At 54.2% G+C, this 24,065-nt stretch overlaps 1 protein-coding gene across 1 annotated transcript; it reads left to right on the top strand.

The window, feature by feature from the left end:
• Positions 1-478: 478 nt before the first annotated feature.
• On the top strand, positions 479-20,338 carry RSPH1 (radial spoke head component 1). The gene is made up of 9 exons (XM_046003324.1): positions 479-592; positions 2,705-2,818; positions 2,921-3,026; positions 8,847-8,937; positions 9,442-9,577; positions 13,764-13,835; positions 16,256-16,415; positions 17,200-17,343; positions 19,882-20,338. The coding sequence occupies exons 1-9, from the start codon at positions 539-541 to the stop codon at positions 19,932-19,934; spliced, it is 930 nt and encodes a 309-aa protein (XP_045859280.1). The 5' UTR covers positions 479-538; the 3' UTR covers positions 19,935-20,338.
• The last annotated feature ends 3,727 nt before the right edge of the window (positions 20,339-24,065 follow it).

Below are 24,065 nucleotides of genomic sequence, written 5' to 3'. Positions count from 1 at the left end.
CAAGAAGCCAAGGGGTCGGGCCCAGGGCGGGCCCCGGTGCGTCGTCGGTGCTCCACGTCTTTGGGGCCCTGGTCCACAGGCGGCCCCTCGTGACGGCACCAGGCTGCAGCCGGCCGCCCGGGCCAGCCACGCGGGGTCCCGGCTAGACCGCGGGTGGGCGCCGAGTCCATCCCTGGTCCGCCCCCTCCCTCTTCCCGGGCGCCGATTGGTCGAGGTTTCCTCCCGTTGCTATGACAGCACCGAAAGCGGCCAGTGGCTCCGCCCCTCCCCTCCCGCCCCGCCCCCTTCCCGCTCAGGCCCCGCCCCTCTCTTCCCGGGCGGCGATGGGCCCGGGCCCCCCTTCCCGTTGCTATGACAGCACCGGACGCGGCCAGTGGCTCCGCCCGGCCCCGCCCCTCCCCTCCCGAGCGCCTGCGCCAGGGGGGAGGCGGGGCGGACCGCGTCTCCATGGCGACGGCGGACGCGGCGGTGCGGGCGGCGGGGACCTACCGACTAGAGACGCGCGGGTGGCGGCGAGGACCGAGACCCGGGCGAGGCCATGTCGGACTTGGGCTCGGAGGAGTTGGAGGAGGAGGGAGAGAATGACCTTGGGGTGAGCGCTCCGGGGGCGGGGGCTTCCCGGGCGCCCCGCGGTGGAGGTGCCCCGCTGACGTCCTCCTGCCACATCCTTCTCGCCGCCTCCCTCCGCATCCGCCTCGCGTTAAAGGCGAAGACCCCCCAGCCCAGCCTCTGGGAGCAGCCCCGCCCGCTGCCGGTCTCCGTCCCCGCGCCCTCCGACGCCGGCGGGTCACCCGCCCCGGCGAGCCCGCGGGGCGCTCGGTCCTGCCCCGAGCCTGCGCCTCGGGATCGAGTGGGTGGAGAGGGGCTTCGCGGCGTCTCTGAGAGGCGAGGGGCTCTCAGCGAGGCTTCCGCCGAGGCCTGGATCCCACGGGCTCTCTCGGGTCTTGCGGGAGCTGACCCAGGTCACCGGACTCGTTCCCGGTGCAGGCAGCAGACGGGCGGTGCTGGGTGCCCGGCGTCCGGCCCGGGCCGGGGCTCTGCGTGGCGTAGATGGATGTCCCCAGACTAATCACTCTACCCCAGAGGGCGACCGTCTCCTGGGTGACAGGTGGGAGCCCCAGCCACGGCGTGTGTGCTCCGGGTGCAGAGTGGAGACAGCTTCAGAATTAGCTGAAAAACCTACCACTTCGGCTGTGACAGATGCTCAGAACATTTTGCTCACCAGGTGTGCACCTCCCAGCTTCTGCCCTGGTCACTGCTCAAGACTGGCCCCTCTGTGATGCGATGCGGAGCCGCCGGGCCAGTAGGGAGGGCCGGAAGCCAGGAATCGGTGCTCTCCGGACAGCCAGCAGCTCGTGCTAAAAAGACGACAAACCACAGTGATTTACACTCCAGCATCCCAGAGGCATTGAGGCCGAGGCGGGGACATCTCCTGACACACCCACCCTCCTCTCTCCTGTCTGTGTCCCCATCCCCTTTGTTGATTTCTCAGGGGAGGCTTATAAAACATCACTTGCTCCGGGTCTGTTTCTGGGGGAACCCAACCTACAGCATCTGCCCAGTAAGACTTTGAACTTGTCCCCTCAGGTAGACCCAGTGATTTGTAACTCTTTTGTGCCCATAACTTTAGCTTTGAATCGCAGCTGGGGTCATTTTAGAGCCCCCCTTCCCCACTCGGTCACCCCCATGGGGGTGCTCTGGGAGGTCTTCTGAGCGAGGCGGAGAGCTTTTATACATTTTGATTTTGACTAACCCTGAAAAAAATCGGTGAGGTCACACATGTTTACCTTCTGTTCTGAGCAAGGATTTCTGAGCTAGACAGTGCTGGGCAAAGGCAGACCGCAGACGGGTTTTCCCCGAAGTCCTAGTAGCGTGTCTGAGCTGGTGTTGCCCTCTTTGCGGCTACCACTCCCTGTCAAACGTTACTCTGTGCCTTTACCCTTTTATTATGTGTATGTTCACTCTGCACTCATGGTTAGGGGCCTGAGGAATGTTTATTTCCTGAAGGGTAGGAGAAAACAAGTGAATTACAAACCTGTGTTAGGTTTTGTTTTTTTTAATTGATTTACTTGTAAACTACATAATTATTTCCGTATTAGTCTACGAGTGTTTGAAACTCTTGCTGAGGAGTTAAAACTTGATAACGAGATTAAGTAAGTGGAGGTGGGATGCTTGTGACAACTGAGCCCCTTAGTTCCCCCGTGTGGCTTCCTGTCCTGTGGGCACCCCCATAGTGAAAGGAGTCCTGAGGCCACAGGCATCCCTGGGATTGTTGGAGGAAGAGGTGGTTTTTTCCATTTTGAGTCCTGAATTATTGGAGGAAGGAACAGGGAGGTATTCCTAGCGTGGCTTGAGGCCATTCCACCGGCGTGTGTTACTTCACGCCTGTTCCCACAGAGAACACAATTAGGAACACCTCGTGTTTTCCACAGTTTGTCCATTTTGCCTACAGGGTAAAGGATTATCATGGTCAATTGCAAACTCAGATGTTGGAGAGAGCGAGGGAGGCTCCCACCCGTGACAGGTCCCAGGATGTCACCTTGGACTAAGGCTCCACATCACCCAGGTGTGGTTTCCTACCTCACCTGTCAGGTGGGGCTGAAGACTGGGCGGGATTCCATGAAATATTACTTACGAAAATGCTTAGCGCATCCTTAGTGATTAATACGCGGTAGCTGTAATTGTCCCTGTCTCTTCTGCCCAGGAGTACGAGGGGGAGCGGAATGAGGCAGGTGAACGTCATGGACATGGGAAAGCAAGACTGCCCAATGGGGACACGTATGAAGGGAACTACGAACACGGGAAAAGACATGGCCAGGTCAGAATGGTGCCTTCAGTGGCTAGATTTCTCCAGTTAATATTCTGGTGTGAGCCTGGAATACAGGAATGATACAAATTGTATATAATCAATGTGTTTCAGGGTGTCTACAAGTTTAAAAATGGTGCTCGGTACATGGGAGAATACGTTCAAAATAAAAAGCATGGTCACGGTACTTTCATATACCCAGACGGCTCGAAATACGAAGGTAAGAAGTGCTCACAAAGCAGATGTTTGCGTTGTAAAGCTGATGTTTGGGGATTGAACTTGTCTGTGGTTGCTGAGCTGTATGAGGGAGCTTCGAGTCCTCCAGATCAGTCAGTCACTCAAACACAGCTGTGCTCCGAGGTTCACGGGCTTGACGCAGGAACCAGACAGGCTTGTAATGAACGAACCGGCTGCTGCCCCTGAAGCCAGCACAGCTGTGAGCCTGTGTGCTGAGTACCGAAAGCAAGGGAGGCCCTGGGGGAGCCCAGGCGTCATGGGGTCTGGACCCTTGACTTCAGATGCTCTGTCCTTTCAGTCCCTTGACGTTGATTTGCTGTTTCTCTTTCTGGCCAATCCCTCTTCTGATGAACAGGTGGTTTCTTTAGACCTGGTGGCTCCTTTGTTGAAGGCCGCTGGTCTGGAAGACATGCTGCCATGTTAAGCTGGCCTTCCTATGTCTGCCACGATTTTTTTTTTTTTTTTAAGATTTTATTTATTTGACAGACAGAGATCACAAGTAGGCAGAGAGGCAGGCAGAGAGAGAGGAGGAAGCAGGCTCTCCGCTGAGCAGAGAGCCCAATGCGGGGCTCAATCCCAGGACCCTGAGATCATGACCTGAGCCGAAGGCAGAGGCTTAACCCACAGAGCCTCCCAGGCGCCCCTTGCTGCGAATTCTTACCTGACAGTGTTATGTGGGAGGGAAATTCTTGTTCCCTTATTTCCAAGAACCCCACGGCTGCCCCCACACGCCGTCATTCCCCGGTGTGACTACCATGTTGGTCTGATCCCAATGAGGGATGAGCCTGGGAAGACGGACAAGTGGGGAGTGGGTGTGAACCCTCAGAAACTATGCAGGATTCTTTGCTCTGGACTTTGCCTGGGAAGAACATATCCAGTTTTCATCAGTTTTCCCAGGGGAGCTATGACCGCAACCCCAGAGCCGTGGTGACAAGAGGTGTGAGCTTGTGTAGGGAGCCTCACTGCTCCCTGTCCCAGCTCTCTGGTCTGCAGCGTGAGGAGTGAACACAGGGAACCATGCCTGATGGATGGCGAGTTCTCAGTACGTGTCCGCCGGCAGCATCGCCTCCTGGTGAGGACATGTCCTTTGGTGGGAGCCAGAGCTGCCTCCCTCATCCCCGAATGAAAGTGGAACCAAGGAATTCTGAACCAGAGGTTCTGCCAGAGTCCGAGAGCCAGGGGAGGCCTGCCGGCGCTGGTCGTGTCAGAGAGGAATTTCTGCTCTGTTTCCTATTTCTTAGAGGGCTTATCGCAGAAGGAACCCCATCTGCTTTTTAAATCAACTTGAAACAACTTAATTTAGACTTTGATTTAATTCCTTCCAGACTGTTACGAACCTAATCTCATTGTTGTCATGTTTTATTTTAGTGTAGACGTTAATACAAGCAGAATGGCATGTAAATATGTAAAGAAGATACTCAGAATAAGGGATCGAAGGGGTTTTTAACGTGAAGGTTAGCCAACATGTAGACCTTCTTTGGAAACAGCGTGAGTTTTTGTGTCTCCATGTGGCTTTGTACCTTAAAGTGTGCAGGGTGTGGTCACTGCTCAGCGATTTCTTCTTCAAGGTCAAAAGCTACGATGTTAATTTTAGCTCAGCCAGTGAACAACCTTCCAGTCACGAAGTCTAAGTTAAGACATGACTGAATTTTTTTAAAAAAGATTTTATTTATTTATTTGACAGACAGAGATCATAAGTAGGCAGGGAGGCAGACAGAGGAGTGGGGGAAGCAGTCTCCCTGCTGAGCAGAGAGCCTGATGAGGGACCCGATCCCAGGACCCTGAGATCATGACCTGAGCCGAAGGCAGAGGCTTTAAACCACTGAGCCACCCAGGTGCCCCAATGGCTGAATTTTTCAAGACTGTGTGTTGGCTCACTGCCACCCTAAGGGACACAGCGTGGTTTTCTGCAGGTTAGCGAGAGTGCTTAGCCTCAGCCCGGGGTTGGGGGCACATTTCTGATCAACCCACTGAGCGCAGGGACGAGCAGACACTCCTGATTTGGGGCCCACTTGAGCAGTGGTAAAGCAGGGAATGAGAGTGGGAGCCAGACTTTGGAGGGGATGTTGGACCACCTCTACGGACTGTGAGATGCAGAGATGGAAGGTCGACGAGGGCTTGGGAAAGGAGAGGGAACATCCCTCTCCAGGCCCGGTCCTGTAGCCCGCCGCAGGAGCCAATAAAGATGAAGATGTTTGGCCAAGACACCGTGGAGAGACAAAATGATATGACGACTCAAAGTTGGCTTTTCTGGAAGTTCTCAGTGGCCAGAGCCGGAAGAAGACATGAATGCGTGGCCCCTGCTTGTGCAAGAGCACACGATGTTGGAACCACAGACATCGGGGTCTTTGTTTCCGTCCTGCTGTGTGGCTTTGGGCAAGGTGCATCATCTCTCTGGTTTTTGAGCGCTGTCCCTGTAAAAACGTGTTTCCATTATTGCACATCCCAGAGGAGGTGGCCAATGCAAAGACCCTAGCTGGCAGGAATCACCACCAGAGTGATGTCCCACCGACGTCAGCTCCCGTCTCATCCATGTTCTGCTGACCCGGCAGTGGGGACAACCAGTGCGGCAGACAGTGACTAACCTGCATCTTAGGTGGGCGGAGAGCTTCTTAGAAAGGCATTTCATTTTATTTTTTATATTATTTTTTAAAAGATTTCATTTATTTATTTGCTTATTTATTTGAGAGAGACAGAGAGTATGAGCACTTACACACAGAGCAGGTGTGAGGGGCAGAGGGAGAGGGAGAGAGAGAATCCCGAGCAGACTCTGAACCGAGTGTAGAGCCTGATGCAGGGCCTGATCTCAAAACCCTGAGATCATGACCCCGAGCTGAAATCAAGAGTCAGTTAAATGACCGAGCCACCCAGGTGCCCCAGGGCATTTTGCTTTAAATGATCTTTAATCCCCAGAGCTGCAGACCTGGGAGCCCTAGAAGCCTGGGGATGGTGACAGGGTGGATGCATGTGGAGAGCTTTGTAAGGGGACGGTGCTCTCCTGGAGGAAAACCAGCCCAGACCACCAGCCAGCCAACCGTGGAGTTTCTCCCAAACGAAATGTACCTGAAAACACTCTGGTGACGAGATGGAGAATGATGAGAAAATATAGTGTTAGGGGTCGGAAAGCTGAACAACGGGGTGCACGGTTAAAGCAACAGTAACACAGCTTCTCAGTGGCATGCGTGTATAAAGGGAAACCTGGCCCGCGGTGTTAAAGACCTGCTCCAGGAGGCGACCTTTCCCTCACTTAGCTCCCTCACGGCACCATTTCCTGCCACCCACTTACCATCTGCTGGGCAGGATCGCTAACACCTTGTTTGTTCAGTAAACAAGGACTTTTAAAAAGTTTCCGCACTGGCTTGAAATTTGGTACCTTTGCAATTTAATTATTTTCTTTCTTTTTTTTTTTTAAGATTTTATTTATTTGAGAGAGAGAGAGAGAGAGAGTGCGCGCACAAGCAGGGGGAGGTCAGAGGGAGAGGAGGAATCAGACTCCTTGCTGAGCAGGGAGCCGGAGCCTGATGCGGGACTTGATCCCAGGACCCTGAGATCATGACTTGAGCTGATGGCGGATGCTTAACTGACTGAGCCACCCAGGAACACCCCCCTCCTTCCTTCCTCCCTCCCTTTTTTCTTCCTTCCTTTCTTCCTTCCTGTATGTTTATTTATTTATTAGCAAGAGAGAGAGAAAACATGGGGGAAGAGACAGAGAGGGAGAGAGAATCTCAAGCGGACCCCCACTGAGCACGGAGCCCGTCGGACAGGGTGCTCCATCCCAAGACCCCGAGATCACAACCCGAGCTCAAATCAAAAGTCAGATACTCAATTGACTGAGCCACCCAGGCACCCCTGTCATTTAATTGGTTTCTTGAAACTTTTCTGCGAAGTATTTACTACATTTTTCTTGACACGCTGCCCTGCAGCGTAATGGCCAAGAGAAGAGGATGGAATCGTTTTGTCACGGTCTTTTTTGGTGAAGAAACCAAGTGACGTCTTGGCCTCCTGGGGCCCTGTTGCTCAGCTCTGAGAGCTCACACGAGCCAGCTCTGGGCCACTTGTCCCCAGCCCCGTGCACAGTTCAACCTTGGCCGAAGTGGGAGTATTTACAACTCAGAGACCGCCTGTGCTGCGCATCTGCCCTCCTCCTCCTCCTCCTCCTTTTAAACTGGTAATTTACCAGGACACAATGGCTCCTTGAAAGCCGCGTCCTGCAGGATTTCTGCACCCTCTCTCTATCCTCAGGGCGACTTTAGGTTCGAGCCCCTGTGTTTGCTGAATTGTTTCAGTGTGGGGGTTCTCCGTCACCCTTGCTCATGCTGTTCCTGACACATGTCACACCTCTTCCCTCACTTACGCCGGTTCCCGCCGCCTCCTCTCCGGGCTGTCACCTGTGGGTCTGCCCCGCACTCGGGGGGCGGGAGGCAGGCTCCCCCCAGGTCAGCGCTCTTCCTGGAGCCGCTGCTTGTCTGTCTCAAGACCTTGAGTGCTCGAGATCTTGTGGGACTGGTAGAGAAAACGTGTAGCTGTGCCCTTCCGTTGATCTGTTGCTGTCGATGAACATGGGACTCACTCGCGTAAACACACATTTCCTGGACGATCCACATGTCCTTGCCATGCTGTGTCTTCTGTCTCTCGATGCGGAAGCAGAGCCCGTTCTCCTGTAAGCCAGAAGCCTATGCAAGTCTTGGGGGCTCTCTTTAAGGAAAAGAACATAAGATTGGGATACATGTGAATGCTCATTTGTAATAAAAAATCAAAATGAATAAAAACAATTTTAAAATGCCACGACTGTTACAAAATCCGAGGAATTAACAAACAGATGTTTAAAAAGTCATGTCCGACGTGGCTGCCACACGCCTTTTCCTTGTCTGTCTAGATAATAATGGAATGTCTGTCCGACCACAATTCTGTAATATCCCCCCTACAGAGAAAATAGGGAATTCTATCTTTCGTCTTTGATCAGAGATTGATGAAAATTCAGTTTTAAAAATTAAGCATCGTCTAGAGGAGCGTCATTCCAGGTAACAACTTGTTATTAGCAATACCACGTGCGTTTTTAGGAGAGTGGTCAACCTCGGAAAACTCGGAAGTTTCTTCCCATGTGAGCTGTAAGGTTGGAGGGTGTCGTAAGTCTCCTGGAGCGGGGTCCATCTTCAAGGATTGACCTCATTCCCTAACTCGTTGGCTGTTGTCATTACGGTAGAGGTGTTGGGAATTTTATGGCATCTTTGCCAGTTCCAGTATTTCTCAGCAAGGCCGCGGGAGGTTCGCAGCACGGAGGGAGGAGGCAGAGGCGATCAGTGAGGGAAGAGTCCGGGCAGAGGCAGGGGCTGGGAACCGTGCGGCGTCTGCGCCCTTGGAGCCGGTGTGTAGGTGGGGCACCCGGGCACCCTGGCTGGGAAGTTGTGTCGGAGCGAGGTGAGGAGCTGGGAAAGAGAGTGAGCTGCTGGGAGAGGCCGAGGCGGGATCGCCGAGTCTGGGTGTTGTTGGATCACTGAACTGTGCAAGCAGGGGTGTGGTGTAGGGACAACTGCGCAGAAAAAACCCAGGTTTGGATCCTTGCTCTGCCACCAACCAGCAGTGATACCTGTTGTCAGCACATGCAGGCGACTGTGGCCCACGTGCGTACACCTGTCCAGACCTGCATCCAGGAGGCCCCTGACTCAGTTTCCCTTAGCCAACCCCCCGCACCACGCCATCCAGCCAGAGGGGCGGAGGGACGGAGGGGGGTCACAGAGGGAGGAGACAGCAGGTGAAGCCTGTCTTTCCTTCTCACCCGGGCCCGCTTTTGTGTCCCTTCCAGGGGAGTGGGCGGACGACCACAGGCACGGTTACGGCGTCTACTACTACGTCAATAACGACACCTACACTGGGGAGTGGTTTGCTCACCAAAGGTTTGCGCGCTCGTCCGTTCTGTACGCTTGTTTTGTAACGAGAATATGACGACGTCTTATTATGAGGCAGAATCATGACAAAAGCCCATTAGCCAACTCTGCCAGGCGGTCCAAACCCTTCAAGGCTTTAAGGTGGGCACTCCAGATGTGACATGCCTGTGCAGGGACAGATGCGCGGGGAGAAGGCGCGGTCCCTCATTCAGAGCCCCCGGGGCGAGGAGGCCACAGAAGTACCCTCCTGGGGACAGAGCCACAGAGCCTCCCAGGAGCGCTGCCTCTTTCCCATGTGACCCGAATGATATGCAGGAAGGGCGTCGGGAAGGGTGTCGCTGTCCAGCACGCGATGCCCCTCCCATGCACGGGCGCACAGAGCAGGTGCGTGCTTCGATGGGGCCCAGATAGAAAAGCCAAGGATAGGGCACCCTCAGTTTAAACGTCTGTCCTATAAACCTGGAAGGCTTTCCACTGTGCTGGGAGAGTGCATGTTCTCTCTGTCTTCACCAGGCACGGGCAAGGCACCTATTTCTACGCAGAGACGGGCAGTAAGTACATAGGCACCTGGGTGAACGGACAGCAAGAGGGCGCAGCCGAACTCATTCACCTGAACCACAGGTACCAGGGCAAGTTCTTCAACAAAAACGTAAGTCGGTGGGAAAGGAAGCACGCCCTCCTCCCCCCATCTGTGTAAATATGCGAACGTAGAATACTAAAAACTCAGGGAACCCTCCGCCCCTCCAAACACAGGGAGGGGGCGGCCGTGCCTCCCCCCAAATCTCTGATGCCTACAGACGGCAGAGTGGAGGGCACCTGGTTCTTTTCTCTGCGTCTCAGTGACCCCCACTCTACCCGGGCTATGATCCAGCCCATCCTTATAAAGTGGAGGGGGTGGGGTCCCGTCTCTCATATGTGCTCCTCATCATGGGTAGGTCAGACGTGAGACATTTCTTGTGCTCGTGAGCTTGTGGGTGTTCGGACATCCTTTGCCCTGGGAGGCCCGGGGCTGGAGCGCTGGGAGGGCAAACCCACCAGCTTCTTCCTTGCCGCAGGCTAGCCCACCTGGACGTCGATGTGGACGTGGGCTTGCGTGGGAAGATGTGGCCAGTCTGCAGGGCTCATAATTGGTCATTTCTGTTGGAGGGCTCTGTGGTTGTGGGGGTCCCGCCGGGACACAGAGACGCCCTGCTTATTTGGCCCTCCCCCAACGCTTCAAGCCGGTGTGGCCAGAAACGTCCCCTGAAGAGTTTGCCAAATAAGTTAAAGGCATTAGAAGTTGACATAGAGGCGCCTGGGTGGCACAGTTAGTTAAACATCTGACTCTTGGTTTCAACTCAGATCGTGAACTCAGGGTCTTGAGATCGAGCCCCAGGGCAGGCTCTGTGCTCAACGGGGAGTCTGCTTGAGATTCTCTCCCTCTCCCTCTGCCCCTCCCCCTGCTCTCTTTCTCTCTCTCAAACAAATAAATAAATAAATAGGTCTTTAAAAAGAAGGAAGTTGGGTGCAGGGAATTTTGAACTAATATCATGAAACCACCTTGGACTCTCTTAAAACTTAGTTTTCACTGACATAAAATTCATTCCCTAGCTTACAGATTCTAGTTTTAAGTCTTTGTAAAGTAGCACATTCTCCCCAAATCCATGCATTGCATATATAATTCTCAGGAAAATTCTCCTGGGATGCTTTTCAGCACGGGGAGCTGTGTGGAGGGAACGAGAATTTGATGAAAGTTCATTGGGAAAAATCAACAAACCTAGACTCCCCCGGAGAAGGAGAGCTTTGTTCTGCTGGTTAGTGAGACCTGGGCACATGGCACACAAGTCCAGTGGGCCGTTGAACAATGCAGGGGTCGGGGCACGGATCCCTGACCCCCGCTCAGTCAGAGATCCACACAGGCCTTTGACTCCCCCAGAATTCACCACTGTGGACCGGAAGCCTTACAAGATAAACAGTCATTAACACACACTCGTATGTTTCAGGGGTTATACACTGTATCCTCACAACAAAGTCAGCCACATACTTTGTATCTATACTAGATACTGTATTCTTATAAAGTAAGCTGGAGGAAAGGAAATGTTATTAAGAAAATCATTAGGGGGGCACCTGGGGGGCTCAGTGGGTTAAGCCTCTGCCTTCGGCTCAGGTCATGATCTCAGGGTCCTGGGATCGAGCCCTATATCGGGCTCTCTGCTCAGCGGGGAGCCTGCTCCCCCCCCCCGCCCTCTGCTCTGCCTATTTGTGATCTCTGTCTGTCAAATAAATAAAGAAAATCTTTAAAAAAAATCATTAGGAAGAGAAAACACATTTATAGTGCTGCTCTGTACTTATTGAAAAAAAAATCCGCATGTAAAGGGACCCGTGCAGTTAAGAGCAGCGTTGTTCAAGGGTCCGCTGTCCATTCCAACTGAAATGTCCCCAGACACCCAGCCCTTTCCGCACGCGTACATACAGCACGAGGCCTGTCACTGTATAAAACAGGATCACATTACATCCGCACACGAAAATAGGCACAGAGACCTCCATCTTTTTGCTCATTTGGGAATATTTACGTAGGTTAGACACGGCCATTGCTGAGTCCACAAATACTGACATTTTGAATCATGATTGACATTGCCAGCTGCCCCGAAGAGCTGTGCTAGTTTACACTCTGGCGAACAGACTCTGAGACCTTCTGTCGTACATTCTCCAACACTGGGTACCACCAGTCTTTAATGTTTTCGCAACACTGATGGATAAAAAATGTCTTGTGGTTTTAATGTGCGTTTCCCGGATTCCTAGTGAAGTCCAACATCTTTAGGCACTTCTGCTCCTGGTTCCACTACCTTCCTCGGAGAATTACCCCTTCATATCCTTGCCGACAAGTTATTAAAACGTACTTCAAAGTTTTGATAATTGCGACTGAGCTACCAGGTTGGAGAAAGACAGATTATGAAGCAGATTAGAAAGTCAAGGGACAGGGGCACCTGGGGGACTCAGTGGGTTAAGCCTCTGCCTTCGGCTCAGGTCATGATCCCAGGGTCCTGGGATCCAGCCCCATGTTGGGCTCTCTGCTCAGCGGGGAGCCTGCTTCCCCCTCTCTCTGCCTCCCTCTCTGCCTACTTGTGATCTCTGTCTGTCACATAAATAAATAAAAAAAAAGAAAAAAAAAAAAAGAAAGTCGAGGGACAGGTGCAAGTGCATACGGCGAATTAGCTCCCGAAAAGGGCATCATTTAAATTAATGAGGACATGATGGGGAGAAGTCAAGGAGTGGTGCTCAGACAACTTGATAACAAAACGAAGAAAAACGAAGTCCGTTTGACATCCAGCATGAGGTGAAGACACACACTAGAGGGAGAACAGATTTAAATATAAACAAAACCACAGATAGAAAAAAAAATAGGTAAATGTTCATTAATTTTGAAATGAAGAAAGAGGACTTTCTAAGCAGAAATATAAAGGAAACCCCAACAGATTTTGCTTGCTAAAAATAATCCCTTCTTGATTAGAACGTGCTATAAAGAAAGTTTAAGAGATAAGTGACCGGTGGGGTTAGGATGATTGTAACATTTAGTATGCATGCATAAAGCATTTGCACCAGTCAGTGGGATTTTTAAGTGGTCAAAAACTTGAAAAAAATCCAACCCTACTTATAACTTAAAGATGTGACTTTATGATGAATCCTGTTACTTATATACTTAAAAAATGTAAAGACAGAGCAAAATGTGGATGCCCAGAAAAAGCAAGGGTTTAAAGACAAGGGGCTCTTAAGTGTTGTGGGAAGGAAGATCATTCAAGCCTCATTCTGGTGAATATATAAAAAAAATAGGTGTGTCTATATATTTTGTGAGGACATACATACACACTGTGTGCGTACCGGAAATTCCACCTCTGAAGACTTCGACTCCAAATACATCTCCCGCCATGGTCTCTGTCAAGGGACAGTGTCAGCATGCCAAATATTAACAATAGTAGATGGGTAAAATAGATTACAGTTCTTCAATGAAAGAAAACTGGAAAGAACTGGAATTGTGGAAGACCATTTGTGAATATGGGAATTCATTTATGCCGTGTTTCTGAGTAACAGTTGAGTATGAGTCGCTGGGTGTAGTTACGGTCAAACTTCTATAGAAAAATCTAGGCACTAGAAATAAGGAATAAGGTTATAAAGACTATGTCACAATATATGTTTTTAAAGATTTATTTATTTAGAAAGCAGCAGGGGGAGGGGCAGAGAGAGAGGGAGAGAATCTGAGGCAGGCTCCATGCTGGGCAGGACTTGATCTCATGACCCTGAGATCATGACCTGAGCCAAAATCACAAGGAGTCACCTGGGCACCCCAAGACCATGTCCCAATATTATTAACATTTCTATCTCTAGCTTGTTTGCCTGTGGGTGTCGACTTCATGAAATTTTTGTAATAAATACATTACTTTTATGACGATGAAACTAAAGTTTAGATAAGAAACCAAACAGGGGGCGCCTGGGTGGCTCAGTGGGTTAAGCCGCTGCCTTCGGCTCAGGTCATGATCTCAGGGTCCTGGGATTGAGTCCCGCATCGGGCTCTCTGCTTGGTCAGGGAGCCTGTTTCCCTCTCTCTCTCTCTGCCTGCCTCTCTGCCTACTTGTGGTCTCTCTCTGTCAAATAAATAAATAAAATCTTTAAAAAAAAAAAAAAAAGAAACCAAACAGGCCCTATACCTGACAATTCCATTGGCCGTGAGTTCACAAAAGCCCTTTAACCCTCATCGGCTGTCTCGCTCCTTGCCTTTGGGCCAGGTTTCAGTTTTCTGACATCCCGGTGGGTACAGAACACTCAATGTGAAGCCCCTCTTGGTCTCTCTTTGCTCGCAGCCTGTCGGCCCTGGAAAGTACGTGTTTGATATCGGATGTGAGCAGCACGGGGAGTACCGTTTGACAGATGTGGTGAGTGGCAGAGTGCGTACGGTTTCCTCTTTCCACAGGCCAAGGAGCTGCGCGGGCTGTTGAGCCCACGGATCCCATCAGGTCACATGGAAGTCATGCCAGCTCTTGGTCACGCTCATGCTGTTGTCCCCCTGTGTGCGCGTGCCTGGGTCCAGACCCGAATTTCGGGATCTGAGCGGCGTCATGTCACTGTTCCCGCAGAAGCCCACGTGCAGCTTGAGTCAGGAGAAGCCGCTGGCCCCGAGTCCAAGGGCTCTGGGCAGGGCCAGGCAGCAGGAGTGACAGCTGGCATCCGTGGCCGTGGTGCCACCAAGTATATCCAGCGTCACACTTCTGGCGTGAGGCTTGCCCTGCCCACTTTGTCTTTTTGCGCCTTTCCAGTACTCAGCGCTGTCACGAATACCCGCTCCCTGCCTCCCGGTTCACGGGAACTCGCCAGCGAATGCTGTCATTACTAGGTGTGTGTTTGCACGAGCCTGTGCCTGTGTGCCCGCGTGTGTGTGCATGTGTGCCGGTGGACTTATCATCTCCTGATCTACAGGTGATTTCATAAAATACCTTGGGACCCCCTTCCTCCCTGGGCATCACCCCCAGGCACATCCTGCCAGGACATCCCACGCCCAGGCCTGCCCTCAGCCCCTCTTTTCCGGCTCCCCTCCCTGCTGAGTTCCTTCAGATCACTCTGCCAGAGGCTCTTTGCTCTGTAGAGTAACTATCCACGCCCTCTGCAGTGGCCAGAATCTTCCGTGGGCTCACAGTGACCGGTCCCCTGGCCCCATGCCCCCCGCTTGCCTTCACCATCCCTGTAGCCCAGGGGCCACGGATTGTGGCAAGGGTCAGTTTCCTGGTGAACTACCCAGTTTGAAGTGTCCCAAATGCTTGATTCTGTTGCTAAAAACAGGCCCGACCCCAGCCCCAGCATTCGGCCTGGATCCCAGGACATGCCGTGACTGAGGGAAGGGGCTCCCAGAAGCCGAGACATCTAGAGGAATCTGTCGTGTCACCCGCTGCGGGCCACAGCTCCCCACATTCCTGTCTGCGCTGTGCCCTCGGCGTGTGCGGTCTAGAACTGCAAACACAGCCGAGCCACGTGCTGTATTGTTAGACGGGACAGCGATGGGCTGAGTCCTTGCTGGGCTCTCCTGGGGCCGGAAACCCCTCACGGGCCCCTGAAGGGACCTGCCGGCTCAACTTATCACACTGCTCCCACCGCCCCCCGGATCCGTCCCGCAGTCTCAGTGACTGAGCCCTTATTGTGATTTGGGGAGCGGGCAGTTTTAGTCTGTTTGGGGAAAAGTTCTTAGAAGTCAGAATTTCAGGATTCTGGGGGAAAGTAGAAAGAACACCCTAACACCTAAAGGCGGGGGGAGATATTGCCATAAGCCCCCAGAACTGCCCCTGTTCAGGAATAAGCCTGGGGAGGAACGCACAGCCCAGGGGCCTTAGTCTCCGGCTGCACTTGGACTTTCTGGGATGACATCTGGGGCTGTGATAAGCGCAGAAACCAGGTGTCACAGTGCAGGGAAGATGGGAGATCTGAGATCTAACGTCTGCCAGAAACGCAGGTGGTAGGGCCTCACCCCCCGACGTCACAGGAGCTCCGACCCGTGTTTTCACAAGCCCCCTGGGGACCTTGGTGCAGGCCTAGAGCACTGGCGTCCCCCCTTCGGGGGGATGGAGTTCAGAAACTTGGAAACCAAGCCATCTGGTTCTGAGCGACTTGGTGAAAGTGACAGGCAGGTCTCTGTCCACCATTGTCATACGTATTATCCTCTGTGTAACAGGGACACTTCCCAGATTTATTGACATTCGGATCTTTGGAGATGTGTGACGGACGCAAAAGTGGGGAACGGGCTGGGAAGCTCAGTCCGGTGCTGTATGCCGGCTGCTGGACGGCCGGAATGACGCTCTTACAAAAGAGCCCGCGTGTAGCGGTGATCAGTTCTCCCTCGGCTGCCACGGGACTTCATTTCCCCCCATAGTCCTTGATCCTAGATGCTCAGTGTTCAGGCCCTTCCACGCTGTCTGGTCGTCTTAGGATGCTCCCAGCCCTTTCCTCCCAGGGGCGGGATGCTAGCTCTTGTACTAAAGAAGCTGAGATCCGGAAAATGTGACGGGGCAAACTGAAAGCCACACGTAGTCTCTGTCACTTCTTGCGGCTCCAGAAGGTGGGGATGTCAAGTCTGGAGGCGTTCACTGCAGGAGCGGGAGCGCACGGGTGGGCGCCGTGTGGCGATACCTGTCTGTGTCTCAGCCTTGTGCTTCCAAGACCCCCCTTGGAGCCCAGATCACACCAGGGACAGCTGACCACTGGCCTGAGCACCGTGCTGTCACAGTGGTCGAATGTTCCCTTGCGGTAAGCATCCCACACCGAGTCTCCGCACATGCCTGTAATTTTATGTTTTTAAACTTAACAACAGGAACGAGGAGAAGAGGAGGAGGAGGAGGAGACGACAATGATGACCGTGGTGCCGAGGTGGAAAGCCACCAAAATCACAGAGCTGGCGCTGTGGACCCCGACCCTCCCTGAGAAGCCCCCTGCAGACGGGCCTGGGGCAGAAGAGGCTCTGGAAACCATAGGTGCGGGGCGCCTCTGGGGTGCCCGCCCTGGGCTCCCCCTCCTCGTGGGCCTGGGACTCTGGGCCTGTTTCGTGTGCACGAAAATGTCGGGGGGTCCCTTGGGGGATGGGGCCTCCTGGGGGTGGAAGGAGAGGAGGGAAGTGGGACGACTGGCGGGACGGACCACCTGGATGGTTCCATGGGAAACCTGGACCCAAAGCCCACCGCCCTCGGTCGGGACTGGCTGTGCATGTGAGCTCGGGCCAGCGCCGCGAGCAGCCAGGTGACAAGTCCTTCCTGAAGAGGGGGTGGCAGCAGCTGACCGTCCCCTGCCCGGTGCCCTTCCCGAGAAGTAGCCAAGGCGCCATGGGCTGTTGGAGAAGTTTGCACGGGGTGTGAGTCCTAACGCGTTGGAGTTCTGACGGCTGGAGAGGGACAGCCTCAGGCACGGCAGGGTCAGGCCTCCCCTCTCTGGTCTCTGCCTGTGGGCGTCCCCTTGGCTTCTGAGTGCAGTGTTCATCGACTCTATCAAATGGCCCCCATCAGCTCTGGAACCCTGGGGAACAGACAGTGGCTTTTCAGTGGGAAGTAGACCCCGCCCTCCACCGAGTCCCTCGCCGAGATGGGGGATGGGTGTTCCAGGTCTGGACTGGACTGGGTGACGTCAAGCAGGAGTGGGGGTCCCCAGAACAGGTGGCGGGCATCCTGTTGGCAGGAGGGAGTGGGCGCTGGCAGGTGAGGAAGCAGCTGCCTGAGACCCAGGCCCACAGCCCACGTGACAGTGTTTCCTGTGGCTTCATCTCAGGCGGCGGGGAGCCCTCCGAGGAAGGCCAGGCTCTGGCCGATGGTTCCGAGGAGGAGACCGACTCCATGAGGCCTGGGGAGGATGATGGTGAAGGCAGCAGGGAGGAGGGCCGAGAGGACTTCCGCTATGACACCATCGACCGGGGTGAGCGTGCCCTTGGGCCCAGGGAGGAGGCGGGCGCACCCTGGGAAGGGCTCTCAGGTTCTCCTGTCTTTGACCTTGGCCTCCGTGGGCTGCCCCGGGGACTGGGATGAGATCTCAGGGGCCAGCTGAGGACTTGTGTGGGGCCGTGGGATGTCCCACTCTCAGGCGCCCCGACCAGCACCCTGTCGGCGCGGACAGCCTGCTGCCCTGCGGGGTCTCTGTCTGTCGCGTGCTAATTATCTCCATTTTTACCAAAAGAGCAGCCTCAGGCTGAAGGGTCTTTCTAGAGATTTAGAACGCTGCTTCCTTTTTTTCTTTTTCTTTTTACCCGATTTTTACCATGGTCGGATCCCAGCAGTCTGATCAGTGGCCAGTGGTGCTGGGAATCAGCCCCTTTCAAGTGGGTTTGAAGGTAGCGTTAATCTCGAAGCTTCTGTATCCGCAGGTCACAGGCCAGGGATGTGACTGTCCGGCTGTTGGGGCTTCACGTTCTTAGAGCCTTTGACGAGGTGCTGTGAGCAGCCCCAGAAGTTCAGAGAGGGCTTTCTTCTTGGGGCTCAGTTCCTTGTGTCTGGTTTAAGGCGGGCATCTCGGTGGTGCAGGACCCAGTGATCTGGGAACCGCTGGCTCCAGACGGTGGTTGCTGGGCCGGGGACCCCATGCAGGTTTGTTTGTCTCTATCGCAAATATAGAGCAAATGCCTTTTTTGTACTCACCTGTACCTATATTCGCCATTTTTTTTTTTTTTTTTTGGAAGACAATCTCTGCAATAATGAACTCCCGGTAAAACAGGTTTCCATCCCCATGCATTGGGCACACATAGGGTCAGGCTTTGGTTGGCAAGTGAGTCGAGCCACCACCGTAGGGCACCAGAGAAGCCCATGCTGGCGGCTAGGCAGCCTGTGGCTTAGAGCGCAGGAGGCCAGGCACGCCCGGGAGCCGGGAGGCCTCCTGCTTGTACCCCCCGCATCCTGCATTTGTCCGCAGGCTCCTGAGGTTTGTGAGGATGGAGGAGCCCTCATCTGCCGAGCGGGGAAATGGCACGGGGATGCTCCGTGCGGGGAGGCTGTGGCTGATCCTCAGCATGTCTGGTGGGGGGGACACTGTGCTTGCCCCACCAGGGGGCCCTGGGCGAGACCTGGGGCCTGACAGTGTGTGGAGAATCGTTGACTTGACTGCTGTGTGCCCGCTGTGTGCCCGCCGTGTGCCCACCGTGTGCCCACTCATGTGACCGCCGTGTGCCTGCAGAATGACAGCCGTGTGCCCACTCGTGTACCTGCAGAGGGAACTGTGTGACCCCCGCTGAGTGCTGTGCACAGAACGTGCACGGAGCAAGTAGGGCAGCGTCAGTATTCCTGAGAGCAGGGCGGAGAGGGGAGGGGAGGGACGGTGCTGCCCGCACCTTCCCGGGTAGATGCCAAAATGTCAGAACGCCTTAAACGAACGACAGGCTGCAGTAACCAATGGGCCTCGTAGGCAAACATTTCATGCCAATGACAAAAACTCAAGATTTAACCCGATTCCTGCATCACGGCTGGGGTCAGCCTACCAATCTCTTTTCATCACCTGCAGTGAGGGTTAGCTCTCAATTCCATGGCGCTTCGAAGGGAGCACCTTACTGGGAGGCAGCAAGTCCCTGCCTTCCTTTGTACGGATGCAGGGGCTGAGCGGCGAAGCCCCACGTTTGCAGAGCAGGTCGTGTCCGGACAGCGTGTGCCGGCAGAGATGGTGCCTGAGCTCCCCCTCCCTTACCGGAATATTCTCACCGTCGACTTTGGGTTTATCTTCTGCTCCATTTATTGCTGGTGTCACAGGACTTTTTTGTCCACCTAGCGTCTGTGGTTCTTGGTCACGCTGCCTCGAAGGATGAAAGGGTCGACCGGATGGAGCATTGGGGGCAGCAAACAAAGTTCACTGAGCGAGAGTATAAAGCTCTCGGAGAGGGAGGCGGCCCGACAGAGTTGCCTGGGAGTTTCTAAGTTTAGGGGTTTGGGGCACTCTTTTGCGGAATGATCTTAAGCAATCAGGGTGAGCTGAGTCGTGCCAGTCAGGGCTCTGGTCACGTGTCTGTCCGGCTATTAGGATGATATCCGCGTGTTGATGATTTTTTTTTGCTAACATTTGGGGGTTTAGATTTTCGCTGCCCCTTGCCTATGATAGTGACAAATGCTTTGGGGTTAACGGTCTTACTTCAGGACATTTCGCCAAAATGACTTCAGCAAAGGCTACGAAGCGGAATGTTTGGTCCTGTCTAGGCGGCAAAATGGGGTTTCAGTGCTGTGTGGTCCTAGCCGTCCTGACTCCGTATTTTCTTGTTGGGGACGCTGGCCCCGATCCCTAACTGTCCAACTCACCCCTAACACTGGTACCAAAGAAAAACCATGAAAGTCGGTATAAGATAAAATTTAACATGGTATTTTTTTGCCTGATAAATGCTTAATATTTATGATATTGTTCATTGCAAAAGATCTGTTAGCACAGCATTTCAGCCTAGAAAAAAGGAGTGTGGGCTACTCTCGTGCCTCTTTTCTCCCGCAGGAATTGTTAGTTTTGAAGAAGAAGAAAATAAACAGTCAGAGCCACCGGAGTGAGCGGAAGCGAGCGGGAAGGATAGGAGATCGTCTCACAGAAACGCTTGTTATTGGGCCCTCGGATGCTGCTCTGTTATTAATCCTTTCTTGCTAGTTGTTGAATAGTGCACGGTAGGAATAAATGTCTCCCTTGTCCTTTGTTTATGGATGAGCCTCTGCGAGGTCTTTAAGCTGGGCGTCTCCCGGTGACCGGGCTGAGGTGGTGCAGCCCTGTTTTCTCCTGGGATAAAGGACGGGGTCACACAGCCCTGACTCCGCAGAAGGCGGTTCATGGAGGTGGCCTTCTGGACGTACAGTGACTACTTGCCAAAGCCGCTCTCTCTGACCTCCCTTGGGAGAGCCACGGAGACACCTAGAAAGCAAACCTGTACCCGAAACCCCCTGGTGAATAGACTTGGGGCAGGCGCTGGGGGGCGCGGTGGGTTGGGCATCTGACCCTTGATTTCAGCTCCAGTCACGACCTTGGGGTTGTGGGGTTCAGCCCCAAGTTGGGCTCTATGCTCAGTGCGGTTTTTTATCCCTCCCCACCCACCCACCGACACTCGCTCTCTCTCAAATAAATAAATAAATAAAGTCTTAAAAAAATAAACTTCGGGCTCAGGCAAGTCACCATCAGCTGCCATTGGAGGGGGCCCTCCTGCCCGTTCCACGCTTCAGCCTCCCAGCGTGGATTCGGGGTCCCTGCGGATGGTTGAGGGCAGGGGTCCCAGGGGTCCCACAGACCTGGCTCTGACCTTGTCAATGGTGCGCCCTCTTCAGATCCTCCGGTGGGGGTGGCGGGAGGGGCTGACGCTGTCCAGGCCCCTCCTGGGTGGCCCCGCACCACTGTGGAGACACCTCCCCCCGTCTCCCATCTCCCCAGCTTCACGTCCCCCATCCTGCTCTGTCCCCAGAGTCGCTTGGAGGGTGGTGTCTCCAGTTCAGCCCAGAACGGTCTCTGTGGTTGGCGTGTCCAGCGTCACGTGCTGCGTCCATGGTCATGAGGTCCCAAAACACGGGGCCTTTTTAAGAACATCGCATCGTGAACATGGTGTCCGGACCTGTCTGCAACAGCACACAGGACATCGTGAATATGAAACCGCACTAAGGCAGACACCGTTTCAGAATTAGAACTTCCAAATACAATTCCAAACCACAGAGCACATCTAGGAAGCCACCAGAACGCCGCTGTCCTAACACGCCTCCGACATTGTTTTTGGCCAGCACACTTTGCCTGCCTCTCCTTACGACAGTAATTTTGCAAAATTTCCTGCAGGGAGGTTGGGGAAGTCCTCACAGCTGTTCCTTTGCTGCGGCTTATAACCACCGGCCACTGAGGGGATAGAACATTGGCCTTCACACCCCACATCTTGGGGTTCACGGAACTGCGTTGGGACTGCGCGCTCCCAGCGTGCCGTCTGGTAAAATCCTACCGCGTGTGATTTGCATCAGACATTGTGCTCGATGGACCCTGGATGGCTCCTGATGGGAAAGAGCCCAACCCCATGTGTCTGGTGAGTGAAGTAGTGTCCACAGACCGGAGCCTGGCTCTCTGCTCCTCGAACCTCGTCCCTCTAGGCCTGCAGATGTGGTGTTTGAGCTCCGAGATAAGGCAGGTGGAGATCTGACCCACAGACCCCCTACCTGGGTGCCCGAGTGCTGGGCAAGTCACCAAAATGGGTGGCGGGCGTTTTTCTGGACGCTATTCCAGAGCAGCTAACAAGAACTGAATGACAGGGGCACCTGGGTGGCTCAGTGGGTTAAAGCCTCTGCCTTCAGCTCAGGTCATGATCCCAGGGTCCTGGAATCGAGCCCTGCATCGGGCTCTCTGCTCAGCAGGGAGCCTGCTTCCTCCTCTCTCTCTGCCTGCCTCTCTGCCCACTTGTGATCTCTCTCTGTCAAATAAATAAAAAAAAAATAAGAAAAAAATAACTGAATGACACATGGAAATGACGACAAACCAGGAAATTGTACTTTTTCCAGAAACCCACGCTGCTGAAACCGTCCCCAGTTCAACTTACTTGGAGCTCCCTTAGTGTGCTGTGAGAGTGCCCGCGCGGGTTCCGGGGCCATCACAAGGGGACGGTGTGCCAGTGCCTCAGAGGGAGAAGGGACAGGGGACCGCAATGGTTAGCTGAAGCATGCCGTGTGAGGCACGCGGTCGGGGTGTGGAAGGGCCTCGGGCTGGGGAGGCTTCACGCCCTTTGTCAGGAGGATTCCCTGCCACGTGGCTGGTCTGCAAGACGGAGCCACGGCCGGCAGAATGTCACAGCTCCTGGCTGTGTCCGGGCTCTCTCAGCTTGTCCCGCTATCCCCTGTATTTCTTGTTTCTGGAAGTCACGCCGAGAGGCTTGGTGGATTCCCCGTTTGTGAATGGCTGACTGAATTCTCCGTATTGTGCGCTGTGTACTTCCTACCGAATCAGATCAGAAGCAGCAGCGTGTCTGGGCTGTGTGAGTCCCGTGCGGCTAAAAGTGGGGTGTACGGTCCTTAGCCGCTGCGCGAGCCTCCGAACTCGGTCCTCACTGGCCCCCGGGCTTCCACACCGCCTGGGACCCTTGTCTGAGTCAATTTCATTGCGGTGTCAGTTTCTTGGGGCCCCTGTCGTGAGTTACCATAAACGGAGCGACTTCAAGCAGCCCTGCTGTCCTTCAGGCCAGGCAGGGGCCGTCGGGGCTGAGGTCGCTCTGTGTGGTTGCCGTGGACGCAGGCTGAAGCCGCAGGAACGGACGTCCTGGTTACGGCCTTTCCCTGCAGCTGTGGCTCTCTTCTTCTAGAAGCTGACTGCTCTGAGTCCCTCTCCCCGGCATCCGGGCCTTGTGTTGTAACTGGCACAGAGTGCACGCTGTTATCCGCAGGACGGCTGGTCGGGAAGGAGCTCCCGGGGGTGGAACCCGCCCCGTGTAATGCTGTAATGCTGGGAGAGCAGAGTTCCGTTCCCAAATGTCTTTATCACGAATGGAACGATTACGATGTTCCTCTCAACCTCAGGATGGAACTGGTTCCTAGTCCTCGATGTCTAACACTGGGGCTGTCCCCCAGCCCTGTGGCTTTGTCTCCTTGGCCTCGGCCCTCCGCGGAGCTGTCCTAGGGGCTACATTCTTCCTTCCACGATTGCCTTTGGGGGTGAGGTTCTTGGGGCCCATCTCAGACAAGCTTCTCCACCGCCCGTTCAACCCAAAGGGGTGGCCTGGCGTCTGTCTGTGCCCCCTTCTCTAGCGGGGGGCCACGCTCTCAGGGCACCATTTCCTGCCACGTCCACCAGGGACACTTCCTGCTGCTGACTCGGTTTGGGTGGATAAGGAGGGCCATCTGGGAGCCACCCCGGGTCACCTCATTCGAACAAGAGACGCTCTCACCCCCCAGGAAATCTCAAGGGAGTTAGGAGCTTGGGGTCGGGAATCAGGATCGAACACCAAATCTCTCTTAACACCTAAGAAAGGACAAGGGTTTTAGGATGATCAAGAACAAAACCTCAACCGAGTACATGGAAAGATCCGACTGGCCCTGTGGTAGGATTCACGATGGGGCAGCATCCTGCGGGACAGACGGAAGGGAGCTCCGAGGGGCGGATGTTGCCCGAAATGGGAGGCTTTTGTAGGTGGAAATGGCCAGGACAAGGGAATTACTGGCAAAAGACAAAGAAGAGTGGTTTCAGGCAAGGTCGCCTTCCCATGGGAGGGCAGAGGGGCTCATCCTGCCGGCCACTAGCCATGCCCACGAGGGAATTCCAGCTGGGTTTGGAAATCCCACCGCTGGGGAAGGCTGCGACTCTGCCCAGGTTGGTACAAAGTCTTGGCAGAGGCGTAGCTACAATTTTGCATAGTTTGCATCTTGGTAAATACAGGGGAAAGGTTCCCTGTTTTCCTAATTTTTATTTGTCGAGACTGTGTCTAATCGAGCTGAAGTTTTCACTGTGTACTTTGATTTTGGGTTTCCGTTTTCCCTGGGCTGTTTTTGGGCTTTTCTCTGTCCCCCGCCTACTGCTAAGCAGGGCTTCCCCATGTGTTTTCATAACGGCCTGTGGAACGACCGCGCCCCCCACGGGAACGGAAGGCCCTCAGACGTGTTGTCCTCTGAGATTGGGACCCCGGCAGGAGACGGAGGACACTCTCAAAACAGGGCAGTTCGAGGGGGCACGCCGTACGGTGT

The sequence above is a fragment of the Meles meles genome, chromosome 4 (assembly GCF_922984935.1).
Source record: "Meles meles chromosome 4, mMelMel3.1 paternal haplotype, whole genome shotgun sequence".
Classification (NCBI taxonomy): Eukaryota; Metazoa; Chordata; class Mammalia; order Carnivora; family Mustelidae; genus Meles; species Meles meles.
Note: the sequence above shows the minus strand (reverse complement) of the source record. Positions and strands in the feature narration are given on the sequence as shown.